Raw genomic sequence first — 24,518 nt, 5'->3', positions numbered from 1 at the left:
GCCTTTAAAACAGGCGTGATGAGCAGTATGTGTGTGTATATTGTGTAGCCTGAGCATACGGACTCAAAGGCTTTGCATTTCTCTCTTTGTGTTTCAACATCCGGGTTTTCCTGCTGCGAAATTCCCAATCCTACTACGGAGAGGCCACGGCTCCTGAATATTAATTAGACCTTGATGACGTCGCTCACCAACATTCCAAGAGCGTCCAGTCATGTGATGTATTAATATTCATGAGCCAGGCCTTCTCATCAGGCTCAGCCAATGAGTGAGCGCTGCTGGACGAGCGTCACGCTGCGTAGTTAATATTCATGAGTCAAGCCCTCGACTTAGTAGAACTGGAAAATTGGTTTCCCTGCTGGCTGACTGTGTTCGCTCTCCGAAGCCATTTTGGACTCAGTTCAGTTCCGTGCATGTCAGAATCGGACCCTGTCCAGCCATTCTTACTCTGAACTGGAGAAGCTTCACACACGGACTGGCTTTTGGGTGGAAAGCACTCATTGTTTCATGCTGGAAGGCGTTTCTGTTGGAATAGCCGCTTTTCCTGATGGATTTCTGCATATGTTAAAGTTTGATTGGGTGGACATCAGGCCGACGGTCACTCGGACTCGCATGTGTGTGTGTGTGTGTGAGAGTGTGAGAGAGAAAGAGTGTGAGTGAGTGTGTGCGATTGAGTGTGTGCATGTGTGTGTGTGTGTTTCCCCCGATCGTTTTAAATGTGTGCAAAGCAGAAGACACTAAAAAGGAGAAAACCTGGGGTGTTTTTGTGCCATTAGAGGAATATGTTCGCTTCCTGGCTGACTTTTGCACTTCTTCTGGGAACTTTTTGTGCAGGTAAGCGTTCATTTATTCTTCTGACTTGGGTGAGATTTGCATGAATGCAGTTCTTACTTTCTCTTATATAAACCATGCATTTTGTAGGATGCATTGGAGTTATTGCTAAAGCGCTTCTTGTATTTGCATTAGGAAACCTGTTTGAGTTCCATCAGCGTTTGATGATTAATTTTAGTAGTGACAGTTTATATATCTCTGTTTTTGTGCTCGCATTCATTCATTCATAACTACAAAATACTACTCACTGTCCTCAACAATAACACAAGGACAGCCAACTCAGTCCACGGATTTACAATACTTATTACATAGTTGCATTTATGGATCAAGTGCATGATCATATTGGTGTAAATGATTTTTGCATCATGTTAAATATGGATAGGATAGTGCGTGCTTTTATAGGGAGTGTAGTGATTTGTGGTAGTGTTCCTATTCCTAAACCCATCCCACAGAAAGTCTTCTGAATGCAGTAAATGTGTGTTTGGCTGCTTATGGACTGTGGCTTTGTTGTGTTGGATGGTTTGGGGGGAGGGGTGGATCTATACAGCTCAATATCATGCTGAATTCACATTAAATAACATTTAACATCACAGTGCACTTTAATAAACGATCTCAGATTAAATATTTCTCATACTCTCCGAGATATTGATGCAATGTTTTCATTCCAGGGACAGAATTCCCAGTGTTGGAATGGCCTTGTTGGGTAAAATACTGGGAATTCTGGAAGAAAAAAAACCTTAGTTTATATATTGAGGTTTTGTGCCTCAGATTCAGTGTTATTTGTCTTTATTTTAATTGAATTATTTTTTATAGTTAGCTTTTTTTGAGTTAGCTTTAATTTGTTAGTTTTCATGTAAATTTTTTTGTAATTTTATAATTTTTTATAATTTTATTATGTGCTTTTGTCATTTTCTAAAGTATTTTGCTCATTAAGTTGAATTAATTTTAGTCTTAGTTTAGTTTTATTTTATTTATTTCCAGGTAATAATTTTATGCTTCAACTTATTTCAGTTTATTACCAGGCAACATTTCTAAGTTTTATTTGGTTTTCAACTAATAATTCTATTTTATTCTATTTCAGCTTTATTTCAATTGACATAAGTGTTTAAATAGTTTAAGTTTGCGATAACAACCCTGCTCTGAAGTTTCTTTGAGTTCCCTGTTGAACAGACAAGCATATGTTGTGTCGTGTTCATAACTAGCTTAACCAACAAACCTCCTCTGGTTTAGCAGACAGACAACACCTGGGCTCTTTCTGGTTGTTGTTTTTCTTCGGAGACGTGCGTTCAAACGTCACATGATGTGTGTTTTTGGTTCAAAAGAATTTGGTCTTCAAGGATGTTTATTGTCTTCTACGTAGACTCACATGACAGAAGAGAGTTAGTGTGTTGTAGCTGTTTTACCCTAAACAGAAAATGTTTTTGCATTTGTTTAAATGAGACCCAGTAGATATGCTGGGGAATCTCACAAAACCTGTCTAAGACTTGTCCAACTTCGATGAACCGCTTGTTGTATTCCTGATTTGTAAGTCTCTTGTCTGCTAAATGAACAGGCTGTGCAACACATTTCCCCTTACAATTCTCATTAATATCATGCTGTATGTATATATTATTGTAATTCAGAATATGTGGCTGATATTTTATATATTTTTAACTTATTCACGTTTTTAATTAAATAAAAACATTGTCTATGGACAGAATGATTTTCATTATCCTAGTACACTGTAATAATTACTTTTCATGGTTGTAAATAAAACAGATTATTGGAATAATTTTGACAAGAACATTTTCAAACTTTCTAGTTCAAGCGTTACTTGTCGTTTATTTGTTAAATTTGCTAGCAGTTTCAGAGTGAAAATTGATTTCAAAGTAAATCCTACACTAGTGTGTAGAAAAAAATAATAGAATAGAAAATAAACAAATCATTAAAATTTTGGTTAAATTGTTAAATTATCTTGAAAATGGTTACATTGCAAACAATACTATTATCCCTTAATTTTCTTAATGGAAAATATAATTTCTTGACTTTTCCATCTGATTTCTTGGTGAAATGTGTCCCTGGCGTGTCTTTCTGTCATTGTTCAATCAATGCTTTTGCGATGCCGCGAGGGCTCATAAAGCCTGATGTTGTGTGTGTGTGTTGTGTAATAGTCTTTGCGTGAGCATTCCAAGATTTCCCTGGCTGAGCACAGGGTGCCGTAAAAAGAAAAGCAGGGCGGTGTGGCTTTTAAACACCCTTCTATTGGAGGAAACAAATGACTCTTGATGCTCCGTTTACTGCTCATATCTGCTTGAGTTTTTGTGTGTTTGAACGATGGGATCGGGGGTCAGTTTCCCTGTACATCCGTGTGTTTCTGCTGAACGGTTCCCCTCGGAGGGCCGCTGCATTACTGACCGCGAGATGTCTTGTTATGTGGTGTGTGTGTGTCTGTGTGTTTCGGGTTTCTTCAAAGGATTGACCACATGGTTGGATGGGGGGAGGGCGAAGTGAAATTCCTATCTGGACTGAAATGGCCACCATATAGTCCATCAACGCTCCAATCAGAGGAGCTGTAGAGCTGCCATGGGATCATCCAGAGGGACATACGGTGGTTTGCATGTTGCGTTATGGATGCAAGCTTTGGCGCATGGGTGGGGGGGCTAATTGAGTAAGAGAGAGAGAGTGTGTGTGAGAAATGGGGGATGGGTCGCCTGAAGCAAGATCTGGGATTTAAAGCAACAGTATGTGTTTTTTTCTTGTGGTCTTTACCAAGTCAATCAACACTACACTGGAAAGAAATTTGGTGTAAAAACTGCTTTCACTCAGAAATAAGTAAATATCACAAATATTTACAAAGATACTGGAAGTAACACATTGAACGTGAAATTTTGAGTAAAAAAACTGAAATGGTATTTTCTTGTAAAACGTTCTCCAGTAATGTTTTTTTTAATTTATATCGACAAAAATCTTTTTTTTACAGTGTAATTCCTTAAACTGGGATTGACTCACTGAAAAGATACATTGGCATAGGATTTATTCTGAATAAATTTTTACTTAGTACTTGCTTGTAATATTTCACAAATATTTTATCTTTGAAAAAAAATTTTTTTTACAGTGGATGCACAAAGTCATGTGATCTTTCATCCAACACTGGGTATTGAATGTCAGTGTGCGCTTCGTCAAATCATGTCTTGTTGAGGATAAACGTCTAGTTTTTGCCTGGTGTGCAAATAAATGGGTACATAGATTAACTGTTACATATTGTGGCATTGACATGCTTTGAAACGATTTTCACTTGTACATTTCACAAATAATTATTAAATTATTTCAAATAATAACAAAAAAGCATCATATAAATACATTTATTGACTTGATTTGAATTACAAAGAAATGGCAATTAACACATTGAAATTTTGAAGTAGAAACAAAAAATGTACTCGAATAATCTTTTTTTTTACATGCATAAGTAGTAAACATCCTTTGGAGAACAGCAATAACGCAAGTGGATGGCTTTGATTGACGTGCGCACACAGAGGTTGGGGTTGATATGAATATACTCCACTCTGTGTTCAGATAAGGACCCTGTGAATGAGGTTGTAAGTTGTTTTTTATGGAATTTGAATGGGATTCAAACAGTCTGAAATGAAGTGTTGATCCCTCAGGAATATTCTGTTGAGCTTCTTACGAATTAATGTACTGTGCACTGTGAAAAAGCTACATATGTTCCGGTTTATAGGAATAAATGTGAATTTAAACTCATGTTGGCCCAAAGGAATTCGTCCAAATTTTGTGCCAGCAAGTCAAACACAAAGAATTGCATATTGAACAATATTGATGGAATGTTAAAAATTATGTTACTTACAGAAAATGCATCGTTGCATTGATTTTATTTTACAATTCATTGCATATTTTTTTACTGTGTAGATTAAAAGTTAGTATTGCATTTAAACAGAACACATGCACTCTGGAATCTAGGCTTTTGTTAATTGGGAAATGGTCTAATTATCAAAGGCCAAATAATGACTGTTTAATCCATCATCTGTCATAATTACTATTGGTAAGTTTAAGTTTTTTCTTTGAGCCACAACAGTTCCAGTTGGAATAGTGTCAATTGAAAAATCACAGTGGAAGTTAGCAGTTGTTGGACATTAATGGCTCGTTTACACTGAGCGGTACGGTACGGTACAGTTCGGTACGGGACGCAATTATTTGCGTTTCCACTGTCAAAAGTTGTGAATGGTACCAAAAAGCCGAACCGTACCGTACCACTTTTTGGGTACCCTTCCGTTGGGGTACCTAGCACAGTGGTACGGTACTAAAGGGAGGAGCTAGACTCACTGCAGAACGCTGATTGGTTGACAGAGTATAGTCACTTGCGCGAGCTACAAGGGGAATGGCAACATAAGAAGTGCCATTTTTTTAATATACAGTTGGAATATAATACTACGGTTATTCTTTCACGAAATGTAGTTTTAAGAGTTTTTGAGGCGAGAATGTAGTTGTTTAAAGCTCAAATCTGCGGTTTATTTATAATGATTTATGATAATTTGATCCATTCTAGGCGATCACCGGGCGCTCGGCGCTCATGTTCCCCCCCTGGAACAGCCTTTCCTCGGCTAGTCGTTCTGACGTTTGCCGCTGACTCTGTAGTGGTAATTTGTCTTGTGTATATCTAACGGGTGATCTTTGGTCTCGTGAATCGATAATTCGTTCCCTGGCCAATCGTTTTGGCTGACGGCTAAGTGAAGTTTCATATATTTAGGCTATAACTTTTCCGTTGTAACGTTAACGTTAGACTAGTGCTGAATTTGTATATTTGACTGAATTGTTTGCTTTATTTCTTATTTTATAGCTTCTTGTAACGTTACCTTTTACTTATACTTTTATAATGCCTATTATTGATAGAACTGAAATTTAACAAAAAGAGATAGGGTTGAGTTTTGTCATTTTTTTATTACAAGATTATCACTGTAATGTTGTTTATTGCAACATTTGTACAAATGCACATATTGCCCGGAATATGTTTAATATTTTTTTAAATTTAAACGAAAAGATGCAGGGTTGTGTTTTACATTTCGTTTAGTTATAAATAGGCTAACGTTAAACATGTATATAATCAGGTCTATACATTGCCTGAACCACATTTGTGTGCCTATAATGTTTAAAATTTATTTAAATGAAAAGGAAAAGAGGCAGAGTGGTGTTTTATAACATATTTCGTTTTATTGTTGCCTAAAATGTACATGCAGAGCGAGCTGAGTGACGCTTTCACGAATGCGCTGTTCCATTTGGAGAATTACCGGACTCGCGTCCTCGGGAGTCCTTCTGCTGAGAACTTTACATACTTGGTATTGAGAAATGCCTAATGTCGGCGCTTGTCTTCTTGTGACAAACATGCCGAGAAGCAAGGACAAGATCTGCTGTATGCCATCCATTGGTGTTTACTTTGTCGCTTTCTTCTTTTGCGCGAAAATGACGTTGATCGCTTCTTTCCGGCAAACACCACGACTATCAAGTAGGGTACTGTTGGCGGTGGAAACGCTAGCTGGATCATGGTTTACTGACCCGAACCGTACTGTACCGTACCGTACTGCTCAGTGGAAACGAGCCATAAGTTTCATTGCAAATGTTTAATGAGGTATGAAGGTACAGATTGTTCTGTTTGAGGACGTGTTTGAGCCCGTAACATAGTTTGTGAATATGTTAAACAGCCGTATGCATGCTGAGAGAATCACATTGAGGCCTTTATACAAATCTGTGTGAAACTGAACCGTATTCAAACCGTGTGTATTGAGTGCACTTCCATTAGCATGACTTGCACTAAAAGCAAAGTCTGCTAGACCCTTGACAATCTCTCTATTGTGTTTTCCATTTACTGTGTCAGCTCTTTGCGTTAGAATGTGAAATGTTATCCAAACACTAAGATGGTATGCTGGGATTTGCTCAAATTGTCCGTAATTGACTTTCGGTGTGAAGAATCGTGGAATTCCTGAATGTATTTTCCTCCTGACTTTCATTCTGATCTGTTTCTGTCACTCGAAACCCACGTTTCAAATCTGAGCTAATTTGATAAGTGAAGATCAAAATGGTTGCATTCAGACAGAATATTTTCGGCTGTCTAGATTATTACCCATAATGCACCACACAGTCATTTAGCGCCATAGAAGATCAATATGAGCAATAACAAAGAGATTTATTTAAAGCATCATTCTCACTGTAGAAACTATTGGACGGCAGTTTTGCAGAAGCTTGTACTAGGAATGATGGATCATCCTGTAACAAGATTAAACCTTTGTAATGATTGATTGTGCCAGAGATTAAGCATAATCAAAATAACATTTTTGTGCGTTAAGTCTCTGAGGTATTCTGACCTCTAAATATTGCTCTGGGATTTCAAGTCTTTGGCATCTTATCGTCCAGTGTGGTTTTGTGTGAGTTAGGCCTACATGATGAAGTTTAATACTAAGTGTTGCAAGTTTGGTTAAACCAGTTTCAGTAGTAGTAATAATAATAGTGATGCTTGACTTGGCATACACCACTACTACTGTTATTAATTGTGCCAGATATTGATAATCAAGTTTTTTTGGGCATGTTAGAACTGTTTTTGTGTTGTATGAAGTGATTCTATGGCCACACTGCATGGTGAACTTTGTTTTTCAAGGTCTTTGGTGGGTAAAGAGTCTCTTTTTATTCTTTTATTTAGGAACTCTCTTTTGGGAATAAGGAAAAAGCCAGCTGGCAATCATTCAAGCCTCATTTTATATGTGTATTAGGTGATAATTTTTATATATTGTAATGTAGTTCATAAGAATGTGATCTTAAAAGACCTTCATTTACCAGATGGAAAGTAGGTGTTATTGATCAACGCGTACTGATGTCTAGAGATGGGAAATGGAAGGAATTTCATGATATGATTCCGATTCCACTGAATTACTCTCCATTATGATTGTTTTAGTACTTTCGAAGAAGCACCAACTAAGAATTGATCCTATTGCAATTTTAACAAAAACACACTTTTTGGGTAACTACAATAAGGTTGTACTTTTTTTAAAACCCATTTTTAATGTTTTGAAAGATTTTTTTTACCATTTTAATTTTTGCTTTATGGTTTTTACAACAAGGTTGTACATTTTTAAACATTTTTTGTTAATACTTAAAAAAAAAAGTTAAAAAAAATTATTTATTATTTGTAACAACTTAAATCAAAGTTAAACATCTTTAAAAAAAAAAGTGTTTTCCAAAAGTTTAAAACATTTTTGTTTTATCTTTTTTATGAACAATTTACAGCAAGGTTGCATGTTTAAAAAAACTTTTTTTATATATTTTAAACACTTAGGCTAAACCCATTTTTGTGTTTTTGCTTTAGTAGCAGTTTACAACCATGTTAAACATTATTTAACATAAACATGTAAATCATTGTAACAATTTACAAGTTAAATGTAAAAAATCTAACATTTTTAAGCATTTTTTGTTTTGTTTTTTATACAAGGTTGTTTGTTTTTGAATACTTTTTTATTTTCTGTTTTTATTTTTAAACACAGATTCAATCACATTTTTTGTTTTATTTTTTAACAACAATTTACATTAGTTTGAATGTTTTTAAACACAATTTTTAAACTTTTTTTTTTTTTTAAAGAAAGTTTTTTTATAGTTAACAAATGGTTCATTCTTAGCTGCCGATGTTTGCTAGTCACATGTGCCTGTTGTTCTCTCTTTGGTGACTTTAATTTAGCCATCGATGGAAGTCAAATATGTGGCGTTTGCTGTTTTGTTCGAGGTTGAATCCTGAAACGTCGCTCCAGCCGACAGCATAATTAGCTTGTGGAGTGGAGTTTGCAGTCATTGTTGCAGAGACTCTGTGTGAGAAAGGGCGAGAGGACGCGAGACGTTGTGTGACGTGGGATCTCGGGGTGATGAAGGGCAGCTTTTGTCATGGAAAACCCAGTCGTGACCACCTGCCGCGAGAGGCCCGTCAATGACGCCCACGAGTTCGTGGGAAAGTGCTTCTTCCAGCCTCCAGAGACAATCTGCCATTTCTTTTTTTTTAGCGTGACAAAATTCGATATTTTGTCTGAACTTGATGTCATTGTTAGTCAAATGTTTTGATGCTGGTTAAAAGGGGCACAGATTGCTGCTGAAAAACTAATGGAAGTCAGGCTTAGTGTGTGTTTTGTGATGAATAACTTTGACTTGACTTGCATCATCAGAACAAAAACAAATTAATTAATGTTCCCGATCTTATTGTGAATTATTCATCAGTGTGTCATTCTAAAGTGTACATAATTTGTTTACATAATATAATATAATAATTTTTTCTTTGAATAAACATACATTGAATATTAGTCAATATAAAATTAGGGAATATTGTGTATAATGTATATCGCTAAAATGTTAACAGTAGCTTATAAAGACCTTTTTATCATTTGCTTTTATTAACTAGGAGTATTTTCATTATTGTATTAGAAACCTTAATTTTTGTTTTTTCTTATATAAATTATTTGGTATTAATATTTTTAATTCACTGTATTTTCAGTTTCAACTTAAATTTTAATAGTTTTAGGTGCTTTTTTCCTTTTATTAGTTATTTCCAGTTGGCTTTCATTTATTTTATTTTGTTTTTAATTTGAGCTTAATTTAACACCAATTTTTTTCTCATGAGTGATGTTTCAGACGTTTCTGGATTGACAATCGCGGGATTGAATCTGAAAATGTGATGATTGACAGCGATATTCAATCTGATACTGTATGCTAAAATAAAATAGATATATTAATTACGTCTCGCAAACCAGTAGACTAAGTGACGTGTAATGTGTTCTTTCATTGTTCTTCAAACAACCACAACCTTTTGAAGAAAGATTGCACTTTTGGTATAATTTCCATATTTGTAAATTGGTATTAGTGACGTACGATATATATCAGCCACCATATCGGTATCGTCCGATATATGATCATTTTGAAAACTTGGATTCAGATTTATCGGCCAATATATCGGTTATCGGCTTTCAATATAAAGAATCGGCCAACATTTTCACATCACTTCATCCCTAATTAGTATAATAGTATCTTTTAGTAAATAATGATTAAAATGTTCCTTTTGTGTTCATTTATTTAAAAAAGTGTTGACACTATATCTAGATTATTATTTGTTATTAAGCAACTACTGTTTATTTTGCAGTAAACACTTTCTAACAACAGCTGATCTATAAAGATAGTCTATTTTTCATTGGAGGCAAAATATCGAGAGCAATTGCAAACATTTTTAGATGTATATTGAATATCTTCAAGTTTATCGCCAAAATTTGTATTGTTTTTGTCCCGTCCATTGCACTGTCAGTCATTGCAGTTATGATAAGGTTTGAAAAAATTTGTTGAAATATTGGTATTGATATTGGTTGAAAAAGTTAATTTTTAGCTTTCACTGTGGTGAAAATCCAGCTTTTAATGTTGTTTATGTGTCTATGAGGTGTTTTAAATATGCTTTAAGACAAAGCATGTGTAAATTCATAAGTCGACAGCATTGCTGAGTATTTTCTCCTTAAAACTGCAGTGAACCTAAGACAGTCTCAAAAACACGCTTTGAAATCGCTGGTGTTTCTGACGTCACAAACTACCTTGTAACCAATCAGATCAACGTGTGATCGTCAACGAGTGGATCTCTGAGTGAGTGAGTGATTGGGGGCGGGGCTCATTTGCATATTCATAGGATCGCGCATACTAAATGTGGCAATGGTGTCGAGTTACATTCGAGATATTTTAAGACATGAAGATTTCTTTTCAAGAAAAATGCTTAAATATAATTTTGGTGATCAAAGATTCGTTTTAAGGGATAAAATGATTGACCACAGGAGAAATTTAACTCCAAGCCCTTTCCTTGCATTAAAGTTTTTCATCCTTCACATTTGCTGAAGACTCAACATTTCATGGATTCATTTTGAGGCACAGAAATGAGCTTCTACACTGAGCAGAGTGTGTGTGTTTTGGTGGTTGGTATAGCAGTTAATCTGTCTTCTATGTTTTGCATGTAAATCATTCTTTATGCCAACAAAACATGTGATGAAACTTCCCTCACAAACGCAGACTCGAAATTGTTCAGTCCGACTGACTCTGGAGTCGCTGCCGTTTGCAGACGCTTCCTCAATCAAACGCCAGACCTGCTTTTTATCCTGAACTTCCTCTGGGTTTGTTTTTATTGCGATCTGGCTTGATTATGATGATTATTGTTCCTTGTGGTTTTGTGGTTGAGCTGCAGTCTGTTTCTCGCCAGCGGTTATAAATAGATTAGTGTTTGAGCATCTGAATGAGACGGAGCGTCACCAGAAGAAAAACCCAAACGGACGCTTGCCGAACGCTGGCGATGGAGTAAAGAGTGTTTGGAGATAGTTTCATTTATCAATTCTGTCTATCAGAGTCTCTCCAGACCCGCTGAAGAGCAGCTGCTGTTCCTCTCACCAAAGTATTTATGAAATAATAACTGAATTTTACATTTGTGCTTCTCAGCAAACGTTTTTATCCAAAGCGACTTGGAAAAGAGGAACAAAAGCAATTCGTCAATTCGTCATAGTATACAATGCCAGGTTTATTAGACAACTGGTTTAGGAGAATTTGCACATTAATTAATCATTTTTTGCAATAGAATATTTTATTAGATGTTTGTTCTCTTTAGAGCTGCACGAATAATCGTTAAAAGATCGCAATCTCGAATCAAGCACACGATTTCATTTTTTGCGTTTTCATTTCGTTCCCATCGTATCGATTATATACTTGGCGACAAGTGACTGTTAAAATGAATTTTTCATTGAATCGTTCATTCAAGAGATTCGTTCAAAAGTTGTTTATTCAGAATCATAGGCGAATCGCTGGGCTGAATGGGTCACATGACTATAAATTTTCGAAAGTCTCAGTTTTTTTTCCACAATCCACATTTCCAATTTATCAAACGCTGTCTCTGTGTGGACGGAAGGTCAAACGGAGAGACATTTGTTTTTTCAAACGAAAACTTATTTTTATTACAAAACAGTGGTTTCTGAATATGAACTAACTCTCAGTTTCCAACCCTTGCAAAGTTACCGAACTCAGACACGTACCAAAAAATACCATGGTATTACCATGTTTTTGGTAAGAAGATTTGCCTTGGTATTCATTGAACCACTTTTTATAGTACACAAATTGCTCAAATGTGAAATTTGATGAATGCAATGCAAGTCGCGTCAGATAAAAGCGTCTGCTACAAGCATGTAAATATTGTACTCAATCAGTGTGGTGTAAAAGTACATCAGGCACATGTATGAATGTCACTGCATTAGATAATGAAGTATGTGCTAATAGCAGAAGTGTGTTATGTGATAATGTGTGTCATTAGTGTGTGATGTGTGTTACAGTACGGTGTGGCATATGCTGGCTCATCACATCTATATGTCTGGGTCTTGTATTATCATGCAAAACATTGGTGTCTCTATTATTTGCAGGCTTTGTGGTCCTCAGACAGGGTCACACAGGTCTACACTCATGCAAATGGGGTTGTTGGGTCATTGGGGTTTTGTAATGCAAAGGAATCTTCATCTTCAGGATGTCCGTGTGTGTGTTTGCAGCGTCTTAGATCATGAAGTGTAAAGAAACTTATTGGAAGTTAAGAGATTCGGTGTATTGAGACATATTCTGGACATATTGTGAAATATGTTTTTTGCTGTGAATCATGTTTGAATAATAATCATGGAGCAGTTCAGACTTTATTCCAGCGCTTCACTGTAGATAAAGGATGAAAGGTTGAAGACCTTGATCTGCCTCTGTTTCACCGAAGAGCAATACAAAACTTTCCCTTTTCATCATGACTCAGTTTAATTGCCAGTTATGTTTCATACTGCATATTTGTTTTAAAATGCAGGTGCTTGATGATGGATTATGAATCAGTGCTTCAGACTTCATTGTTGCATTAATGTACTGATTTTCAACATTTTTGGACTGACAATCAAACCAGCTTAATAATTTTGCATTTTGCATTTTGTCTGCTTGTAGTGGGTTAGAAAAGCATTATAAAAATATCTTTATTTTTCTTTCTTTCTTTATTTATTGACACATTTATTTATTTTAACATTATTTATTCAAATAATATATTTAACATTTTACTTTGTACATCATATTTTTATCTTTAAAATATTTTTATGTTTGTTTATTAATTCAATTTTTAGTTTTTATCACTTATATATTTATTTATTTTATTTAAAATTGATCTTTAAAATTATGAATTAAAATAATATTAATATTTTTTGTATTTTACCTTTAACAATTAATTTTTCTGTTTGTTTATTAGTTTTTGATTTTCAGTATTTATTCAGTATTTACATATTTAATATAGGGCTGTAACGATACGCGATATAAAATCGAAATCGCGATACTCAGGTCCACGATCCTGTATCGCGATGTGAGAAGGCAGAATCGCGATCACACCCCTTCCAACTCCCAGAGTTATCCTTCCTGTCGAGAACCAGGGCTCGAATTTCGGCGCGGGTATTGCGCATAATTCTAATCATTCCCGCAGGTCTCCCATTTATAATGTGGGAAATTCCCGCAATCGTAATCCACACAGATAATAAAATAAAATCATTCTTTTAACAACTATCTTCCAGACGCAATTTCACAAACAGCGTGAGTGTTCAGCGGTGCCGCGCGTCTTCTATCTCTTCTCATAATGTTTTGTGCAAGGCAGGCATCAAGCGCTGCGGCGATAATACACACTCGCGTTTTGGAGTCGGGACCATAGACTGTAAGGTCGGGACATGACGGAATATTCACTTGCACAATCGGGCCAGCAGTGCATCGTGACTGAAGTCTTTTTAAGTCTTACCAGTTTAAACATTCAAGCGATTTTAAACTAATCAGTGCTCGCGCGCTCTCTGAGATTATTTTCTATGCGCACATTCATAGAAAATCCGCCTCAAAAACAGCTGGCTAGTAACTATTTTTCGCGGATTATATTGCTTTAACACGCAAAATTGTCAATTTCGGTCTTTGTGAGTAGGCTATACTCTAAATAGGCTATAGTCGGTTTTGTCTTTAATAAACATAAAACGCATGCCAGTATAATGAACACAGGATCCGTGCACTAGCTCTTAAAGTGACGGCAGCCATATGTGTCTGTCATTAATTTTGTTGTCAAAACAACAAAAGATGGCTTTAAGTTAAAGGAATCAGGATTAATAGCCTATGTATTTAATTTATTCAGGACTAAAATACTACCCAGTGTTATTTTCCATTTGATTACTTTATTCAGTATCTGTATATAAATACTAGTGTTAGACCTATTCAAAAACTTTTCTCTTTAATTGTCTTTATTTGTATCTTTATTCTATTGTATTTATTTGTGCTACTTTTTTCAATTTAATTAAACAATTTAAATCAAGCTTCCTTGTGATGTGTAAATTCTTAACAACAATAGGCTATTACCCCATTGTAAAAATGCAATGAGCGCAAACATTTAGGCAAGATAAATGTAATAATTTTGTTTGGAAAAAATGCCCCCCCTTTCTCCCCTCAAACAAACCCCCCCCCCCCCCCCCCCCCCCCCCCCTCCTCCCCTCCCCTCAGGCCCATGAGAACTACCACATCTTTAAATTACTATTAGTATTATTTGAAGTTAACATTATAAAATAGCCTATGTAGACCTACACCACAAAACTAGTTGAGGATAAATTATTTAAAAATTGGCAATTTCAGCATTATGGACGTGAAATTTGCAGCCAAAACTTGAAATATAAATTCTCAGAAAGTGCATTAAATTAATCCTCAATTGACCGGCAACACGTCCAACATGCAGATGCATATTACGGCACCATACCGAAATCAATTTAGTTGGAGTACAGAACACAGCCCAAAAGCAGCAGCCTACACTGCCGTATAGTATAATAATTTGCATAGTTATTATTGTTCTTTGGTGTTTAGATTATACAGGTTTTTCCTAATGTTATTTAATAAAAATACCGGTATTTTTTTTCTTCTCTCAAAATCTATTTTTTTCACCACAAGCCCCGCCCCCTCAAGCCCCGCCCCCGTGATAGAATCGCGATACGAATCGAATCGTGGGTCAAAAATCGTGATACGAATCGAATCGTGGGTTTGGTGTATCGTTACAGCCCTAATTTAATATTAATAATTTTTAATATTAAAAAATATTATATATGTATTATTATACTTAATATTGTATTTATAAATTGCATTTTATTTATTGTATATTATTTTTTAATAATATAATATACATATATTTTTTTAATAGTTTTTTAGTTTTTTTAAAATTAAAAAAAATATATTTTTTTAAAATTAATTTATTTTCTATATTCCGCTTGATATTCATTCTTGTTAGTGATGCATATATTTAGAATTAGCTTTTTCATTTGAATCTTTTTTGTTTTCATGTTAATTTTATTTTAGTTAAATTATTAGTCATTTCATTGTGTGCTTTTGTCATTTTGTAGGTGTTTTAAAAAAAATAGCTTTTTATTTTATTACAGAAATGTTTTAGTTAGTGCTTATAACCCTGGTTTGAGGAAATGCAATAAACACAGATTAGATTCTCCTTCAACACGATCTCCAAACATTAAACAGCTTCTAGTGTCGGACTATAGAACGGTCTCTGAGAATACCCGTCAGCTGCAGGAGGGAATAACCACTGATATTATAGATGATCTCTGTAATCAGTCACGCGTGCACTTCCTCGTGTGTGTGATTGATGGGAATCCAGCAAGTTAGAGTAATTAGCCAGATGCCCAGCGACCTTTTCTTTCCTGAAAAAAAGTCTCTCTTGAATATTGAGAGTGAAAGAAAGAATCCTCCTCGACCTGAATGTGCCTCGGTCATGCTGAGAGATTCCCGGACTCCCACTCCGGCTCTCATACACAGCAGGAAAATGTCAGAGTCATAAAACAAGCTGAAGTCCTGAGATGTTCCTCGCCTAATCCTGATGCAGTTCTGGAGTTTTACACTCTTTCACTGTTTCAGTCTTTTCTTCTGTGTCCGATCGTTTGATGGATGATTGCGTGCTTCACCTGGTTAGCCATCGAGGCTGGACTAAAAAACCCTGAAATTTATGGCAAAACTTTACTGTCAAAATAATACGGTAGCAACATTTTAAATTTTACGGATTCAACTTAAATTTACAGTTGTTAAGTATAGTAACACTTTACATTAAGGTTTTATTTCTTAACATTATAGGTAACATGAACTAACAAGGAAAAATTCTTCTAAAGCATTTATTAATATTAGTTCATTTCAACATTTAATACACTATTAATTTTGTTTTAATATTATTTAATTGACCTGCGTTAACATGAACTGACAATGAACAGTTGTATTTTTTTATTAACTAATGATTAGTAAAAAAGGCAACAGTCTAAATGTACGTTTTTTAAATTTTTACTGTAAATTAAGATGCAGTGTTTATTTTCACATCCCAAAACTAATTTAACAGTATTTTACTGTAAAAAACACATTGGATCTATAACAGTTTTTCACTAGTAAGGAAACTTGCCGTGAACCAGGTAACAGGTTTTTGCCGTCAATTTTTACCATTAAAGTTAGTCATTTTTACACTGCAGAAACGTATGCCAAAATGAGCTGAGCATGTTGCTTAATATTCAGAGGACTGCATGTTGAATTTGATGCCGGTGAATAAAAACAGCAGTAATAAACATGCATTCGAGAACATTTTGTGGAGCACTGTAAGAAGTCTTAACTTGCTATATATCTTAAAAAGCCATTTGCACTTAATTTTACGATTTTAAAAAATATAATTTAATGTATTGACTATTGAGGTTGATTCAGATGTTTTGACTTGAATAAAACCAGATAATTTAGATTTTATGATTTTATGTACAAGTGAATATAACAAAAAAATGGTGATAAAACAACCAGATTTTTAGTAAACAATGGTGTAAAATTGCTACTAGTTGTTTTTTGGGGAATAAACAGTCTATTGGTGAACATGTAAATATCAGAAGAAATAACCTTTTTTTTATTTGTATTTTTGAGTGATTGGCTCATGTTAACTCACGGTACACGCACCTTTTCCCTTCTCAATATCCCTGAATCTTGCACAGACTGTTTCTTATAGTCAACAGGTCTCTGTGTCATTTGTCCAGTCTGGCGCTGGAGTTAAGGGAACTCTGGAGAAGCGGTCAGAGGTGTGTGATGTGATTCAGATGTGATCTTTGTGAGTGTGTTAATGGAGTTACACAGAGTGTGTGTGTCTCTGTAATCCGTCTGAAAACAGCAAAGACAGATGCTGATAATTAACTTCTGCTGTCTTTTGTTGCTAATGTTTGGCTGTGATGAATGGAGATATTGTTTAACTGTGAGGAATTAGGATGAGAGGCTCAGAGGTTATTAAGGGTCTCAGTGTGTGTGTGTGTGTGTGTGTGTTTGGCTTCTGTTGTTCTGTTTGTTGGTGCCGTCCATCCTTCCTGAGGAAGACTCTGTGTAAAGGTGTTCACGAGATACCAACCAAATCACACATTAAAAAGTGCTATAAAAAACATTTTATATTCTGAAAACAATGTTGTCAGTGTGTTAATGTTGGAGTCCCGACCCTTAGCAAACAAGCGATTGCGTCGTCTTTAGAAAGTTAACTAGTCGCTCGCACGTTTGCGGTAAAATGCAGTCGGGTTGTCGAGGTCAAAACACTTATATGTAGCAGCTGTGAATCAAATAAATGTATTACTGTATAAATAATGTTATTTTTTAAACTCTTACACTGAGTATTGAAATGTATTTTCTGCGACTGAAAAGGCTCGTGTTGAGGATGAAGACCAGAAGTGTCCGTGTGAAACCGCTGAACAGTGTAGATGTGTGTGGATTTCTGGTACGGCGTGTGGATTTTGTAGAGATAAAGAAATTTGAATGGGGTGTGAATTTTGTACAGGGTGTTAAATGTTTGGATTTTGGGGTTGGGCGAGTGGATTTTGTGAAGGTGTGAATCATTTTTGATTAATATTTAATGTAATAAAGATCTGTGTAACGAATTTCTAACTAATGAATTATTTTGAACCCCTAGCCCTTTTTTTGACATTATTTAATCCCTCGCCATAGCACAACCGTTTGAGATATTCAATATCCGTTCACAATTTAGCATCTTTAATGTATGTTCTTCATGTTGAAAAAGTTTGGTCTGAAATATCAAAAAATAACCGATAAACCAAAATAGCCGATTTCCCGTTGGGTTTGCTTAAAACATAGAGCACGAAAGTTGTTCGGCTATTATTTTGACGCCCCCACCATTATTTTGTAGCCTGGCTCCGGCCTCCTACATACTTCCGCTCAATCTTCATTCTCCTTCAGTACTAGTCTGGGATTGTGATGTAGTCTTTTGGTTTTCTCCGATCAATTTTTACCGAGCCAATCAGCGAACAGAGGGAGTGGCTGAGACGATGGCGTTGATGTTGTGTGTTATTTTGAGTTGTAGTTCAGTAATGGCAGCGGAGAAAGATGCGAGCGAAGCCATTCGGTCCGTTGTGGCAACGCTGCCGAATATCAAGACGTTAAAGCCGGAGCAAGAACAATCTTTGCTTAGTTTTGTTGGTGGCCGTGATGTTATGGCCCTCCTCCCCACGGGGTTCGGGAAAAGTTTGGTTTTCCAGCTCGCTTTGTTAGTGGTGAATGAGTTGGCTAAGGCGAACGCTAGGCATGCGTCACGACCAAACGTTAGCGATTGGTTACGACAGATCCAGAGTGACTCTGGGCAGATCCAATAGTTTTAGACTTCAATAGAGTTCCCGCCTACAAGGAAGTTAACACTTCTCAATGGAGCGGTGCCAGACTCTATGTACAAATGAAATGTACGAGAGTCTGATGGGACCAGGCTAATTATTTTGGCCATGCCACCACAAATTGCTTTCTAATCTGTTGGAAACACTGCAAGTATGTTTAAGCTGTGAGGATCTTGAGTCTGCTGTGTTTCCCCTGTTTGACCCTCTGGATTCATCAGCGTTAATTAGGATATTTTTGTCCTTCTGTCATCTAGTAGTTATTGTTAGAGTACACGTCCAGCACAGAAGCACAAAACTGCTGAACTTTGAGAGTTTGGACGAGAGTTCAGGTGAACCGCCTGCCAAAAACAGCCGAGTGTCTCCGCCGGGACCGTCCTGCCCGAGGGACTCAACGCTCAGGCTAAAATAAGCAAATACACTGAGCCAGAGCTGGCAGAGGCCTGATGATGTCATCAGTTCATAAGCCAAGGGAAGGTGTGTCTATTCCTGGAGTTTCTCTGTTTATTGGGAAGTTCAACGCCGGATTCAGTTTTGAAGTCATTTTAAATATCAGTGAAACTTTTCACTTATACTTTTCACTTATATTCACTCGAGTGAGTTCACTAGTGTAACAGCGTACGCTTCTGTGCATCACACACGACCAGTGTCGGCCAATAGTGAGCCTACGTGTGACGTACAACACAGAAGCGCTGCGCTGTTACACTAGTGAACTCACTCGAGGCCCACAGAGAAGGACATTAATAGTTGAAATAAAGTCGTTATTTTTGTTTGTTTTTTAACGATGTCTTTAATAACTTTTCGGGGAACAAGTTTCAATCCCTTAGAAGCCTATGGAGGAGTGATCCAGCTCTCAGATTTAATCACAAATATCTTAATTCGTGTTCTGAAGATGAACGAAGGTCTTACTGGGTTGAACAACATGAGGGAGAGTAATTACTGACAGAAGTTACATTTTTGGGTGAACTATCCCTTTAATACATAATTTCTTCCCTTTGACCTTTCCCTGAACTGTAAAATGGAGTCGTGCTGTTCGCACCGAGACGCTCAGAATACACACCGATTCATGACTGACTCTCTCTCTGATCCCACAGAGATGCTCATTTATGATCAGTCCTACAATCCCACGTTCCTGTCTGTTTCGGTCGGGTGTTTCTCTTGTAGTGTACGAGACTGCCAAGCTTTTATTTTGAGCACTCGTGGGAGTTTATTTTTCAGAAATAAGGTTTTCACAGCCGGCTTCATCCTCCCGCTGTGGATAATACATGCAATGTGCCTTAAAACATTTTGACCAAAATAATGTTTGGGGTTTTGGAACAGAGCCGGTGTCTCTCTCCTCTTGTTTTTTCCTGCATGTGAGTATTTCTCTCTTCCCTGAGGAGTGATAAAATGCGTTCAAACTCTTATTTTTTGATGTTGTTGTTGTTGTTTTTTTTAGATAAAATGCTTTTTGTGTATTTTTATCTAATTTGTTTGAAAGTGTAAACAAAGTTTGCCTCATGTGGGGAATAATACACAGTGATAAGGTGAAATGCAACTCTAAATATATCAGGCTCCATACTTTTTGTGTTGAGATCATTCCCACAAACGCTTTAGTGAAATGCTTTTTGAGGATTAAATCATTTACTTTGTAATTTCATCCCACAGAAGTTATAGAAACTGAGACGTCAGAAACAATGAATAATTTTAAGTGACATCAGTGATATTGGGTCTTTCAGAAATCAAACACGTATTTGGCTAGTTTGCACCTGTCCGTAAAATAATTTATTCTGATGGAGTGATTAAAGATTCAGATAATGATGAGATTTTCAAAAGACAAAAGAGTGAATTAATTGAAATAAGATATTTAAAAGGAGCAGAGAACTGAATGTCTCTTCATTTTTCATTTACATTGACAAAATGTCCTTGTTTGTTTAGACATGTACTGGTTGGTTTAGTAGTCCTACCATTCAAAAGTTTGGGTCAAGTTTTTTTAAAACGTTTATTCTGCAAGGATGTTTTAAATCGATCATCAAATGTGACGATTAAGACATTTATAATGTTACAAATGTTACAAATAAATGCTGTTCTTTTGATCTTTTCAATTCGTCAAAGAATCCTGGAACATAAAATGTATCATAAATGTTTCTTGAGCATCAAATCATCATATTATACTGATTTCTGAAGGACGACTGGAGTAATGATGCTGAAAATTCAGCTTTGATCACAGGAATAAATTACACTTTACTATATATTCACATAGAAAACAACTATTGTAATAATATTTCAGATTTTTACTGTGTTTTTGATCAAATAAATGCAGGATTGGTGAGCATATAGGAGACTTTTTTCACAAACAGTAAATATCTCAACAGCCTCAAACTTCTGATCAGTAGTGCATCTTTTTTGTGTTTGTCAGTGAAAAATGACTTGCTGAACTCATAGTGTACTGCATGCGATGGAGACGCTGAGGTTAATCATCTAATCTATATTAAACACGCACAGACTTTGCTGGTTCTGTGTAGGAGACGGAGATGTAGATCATCAGAAACGCTGCAATGAACCCGATAAACCCGTCACTCTTAGTTAGTTCATCTCTTCTTCAGACATCACGATCACTGGTGAATATCACTCAAGTTTATATCAATCCGGCAGAAAAACAATCTCACGTTGATTCAATGAGCACTTTGAGGAAGAACTAATCACTGGATTAGCCAAAGTTTGAGAGGTTAGTGGGATCAAATTGGGGTTGACGCTGTAAACTAGATTTCCACCAGCACAAACGTATATTTGGATTTGTTTTCCAGGTTAAATAATGAGTCTTTAATGCTTTTATACTGTGATGGAAAACAGCTTCTGTACATTACAGATGTGTGATGCATATAATAATATTATTGTAAACATTTTGCGTTTGTCCTCAAGGTTCATATGAAGTTCCTCACAATGTTCTTGTGGTCTTTTGTCAAGTCCAAAGACCTTATCGACATTATTCCTACGCCTCATGACTAATTATGTGTGTAACTTCTGTTAAGCTGTACACAATCAGTGGAAAGCCTCGCTCTATGAACGTAATGCTTTAAAAAAAAGTTTCACAATGAGATAACATTTAATCTAAGCACCCTTCAACCATCGGACATTAAAAAGGAAATTTAAAAGTGTAAAAGCATCAACAAGGTACTTTCAACAGACCATGAATAACCCCAAAAGCGCGAGTCTTTCCACAGAAATAACAGGTTAAACATCATTAATATCTGTATTATGTAGCATATGTTGCCTTAATAAAAAATATTCATTAACTTCAGCATTACGTGATACTAGTTCAAAGTGATTTCCGTCATTATGACTGATAATAAATTGTATTTACCTGTGAAAACAAACCTGGAAAGAGACGTGAGCATTTGAGGAGAAAAACGAGAGATTCTTCATACAATCCAGGGAATTATGAATGGCGTATATTGCAAATTAAATTCGGGAGAAAAGACCACAAATGTGCCGTATATGTTCTCCTTTTTCATACTTTTACAGCGGATTGCAAAGAGAAAAAATAAAATAATAACAAGAAAAAAGTGAGCAGCGACTGAAAAGAGCTCTTGCCATAGATATTCTTGTTATAACCTGTCACATTAAAATACCAAGTGTAACATTACTCTCATGATGTCTGAAAATAAATCATGAAGGAAAATTGACCGCTCATTCAGTCAAACTGACGGATCAGCTTTATTTGTAGGGCAACCTTATGATTTGAAATGATTAGTTTCAGCCTTTTTGAATAGAAGTTCCTCAAACCAGAAGTGCCACCCATAATTCAATGCACAATAAACTCGTCATGAGTAAGGTGGTGAATGCAGATTGTATCAAAGCAACTAAACAAGAAAATAATATTGATGTTAAATTAATCAGTTACGAAACAAATTGAGTTTCAGCTGTGAAGCAGCTCGTCATTATTCTGCTCAGTGTTGATTGATGAACTTTGCAACATCGACACTGTTAAACTGAATTGAATTATGAGATATTTGTTGTGTATTACGACTCATTTCAGCTCAGATTGTGTTGAATGTTTTCTGTGGTTTGTTCACACAGGCTTTCATTTGTTCGCTGTGTTTCGTGGTTTTCCCTCGTCTGGTTTTAATTACGATCTGAGGCCTCGTCAGGAATGTGGAGGTGGTATTTGGGGAGATTTGTGTGTGTTCACAGTAGTGTGTCTGACAGTTAAATCAGATCCAGACCTCCTCTCTTCACTCCAGAGACGTGTTCGAGTTGAAGTACAAAAACAGCAAATGTTTTGCGGCTTCCACAGATATTAGTCTGAATATAAAATCAATGTTTTGCAGCAGTCGCTGTGTTTGTTTGGCTCTGAATATCCTGATGCTTCGACACAGATAATTGGTCTTTCTATCCTGTTTGTTGAGAGACTCTCCGATCTGCCCTCATACAATCCTCATCAATTACACACTAATGAGGAAACAATTACTGTCATCGTTTAATTAAAAGAAGGAAAATGTGAGGCGGCGTTTTGAACGCGTCCCTATAGGAATATGTTCACGTCTCACTTTCAGGAAAGATTGGTGTGTGTGTGTGTGTGTGTGTGTGTGAATATGCCTCTGTTTGTCAGTTTGATTTAATGATTAAACATCTGATGGAAAAATGTGTTTGGGGTTGAAATTATTTTTTGCATTGAAACTACTGCACGATATATCGTTTTGGCATTGATATTGCGATGTGTGCATCTTCAATGTCAAGGTCGTAGTTGATCCGTGTGGACCAGGCTCGTCATTCCGAGTGATTCTCGGATTAATTGCAGAGTTTAACCATCAAACAGTGAAAGTTGATCAATTGCACATGTTTTTGGTCCTGTCAATTTAAACATTCAAGTGATTTTAAAACGATTTGAACGCAAGCAGACGTGAAAGAGAACTGTTCTGAACTCCCAATATTTGTGTTTAAACAGACGTATAAATGCAAAATTATGTCAATTGCCCATCTCTGCGAGTATCCTCGTAAACGCAGCCGCTTATGTCTTCCGTGAACGTAAATGATTGAGAAAGAAAACAGATTTGTGCATGTGCATTTGCTCTTAAAGTGACAGCAGCCTAATATTTCCACTGTGGTCTGTCATTAATGTTAATCAAACGACAAGAGACAAACAGAAAATCACTTTTGTAGTGTAGTAATGTTCAGGAAAGAAGGAGGCGGCAATCGCACCACCGGCCTCGCGCCGTTCTCTCACGTCCCTCGGCCGTCCTGTTCGCCACATGTAGATTTAACAAAGATTAAGTATATTTAATTGCAGTGTTATTTTAGATTGATTGTTCAGTTTCTGGACCTGAATACCGTTAGACTTACATGAAAAGCACAAAGCACTGCTTATTTCATTTGTATCTTTGTTCTATTGTATTTATCTGTGCTTTTAATTAGTTTTATTATTTTCTCTGCAGATTCACAGAGCTATAACAGAGCTATTCAAGACAGCTGGTGAAGTATATATGTCGCAGAAAGACAAAATATCGCAGTGTCATTTTTTTTCAATATCAAACAGCCCTAATTGAAACCTTTTACTTTCATAATGTGAAATATTAACTATAGAAAACAAAAAGAAATGTAAACATTTAAATTATAAAATAAAAACTAATTCAAAACATTAATAAATAATATAATAGTATTTAAATGCTAAATATTAAATATAAAAAACAAAAAATATATGATTTTTTTAAATATAAAATAAAAACATTTAAAACATTAATAATATAATCGTATTTAGATAATACTAAAAATTAAATGTATCAAAACTTAAAATATAAAAATTCAAAAACTAATTCAAAACGTTTAATAAATAATAAAATACAGTGTTTCCCCTAGAAATTTTTCCAGCAGCGGTGCTGTTATGTGCCCGAGGTTGTTACCAAGCCGCGCGTGGTGGGGTCCGGGGGCATGCACCCTGGAAGATTTTTTTTTAAAATAACCCCTTAAACCATGACTTCTGGCAAG

At 35.8% G+C, this 24,518-nt stretch overlaps 1 protein-coding gene across 1 annotated transcript in view; it reads left to right on the top strand.

Annotated features, from left to right (window-relative positions):
- Positions 1 to 352: 352 nt before the first annotated feature.
- Positions 353 to 24,518, top strand: part of acvr2ba (activin A receptor type 2Ba) — a 52,419-nt gene continuing 28,253 nt past the window's right edge. The window contains exon 1 of the mRNA XM_077219235.1: positions 353 to 831. Within this exon, the coding sequence (XP_077075350.1) occupies positions 780 to 831 (52 nt within the window). The 5' untranslated portion in view covers positions 353 to 779. The remainder of the gene's footprint in view (positions 832 to 24,518) is intronic.

The sequence above is a fragment of the Siphateles boraxobius genome, unplaced genomic scaffold (assembly GCF_051911475.1).
Source record: "Siphateles boraxobius isolate OS27281-9 unplaced genomic scaffold, OSU_SipBor_1 12, whole genome shotgun sequence".
Classification (NCBI taxonomy): Eukaryota; Metazoa; Chordata; class Actinopteri; order Cypriniformes; family Leuciscidae; genus Siphateles; species Siphateles boraxobius.
The sequence above is the reverse complement of the archived record's forward strand: the minus strand, read 5'-3'. Positions and strand labels throughout refer to the sequence as shown.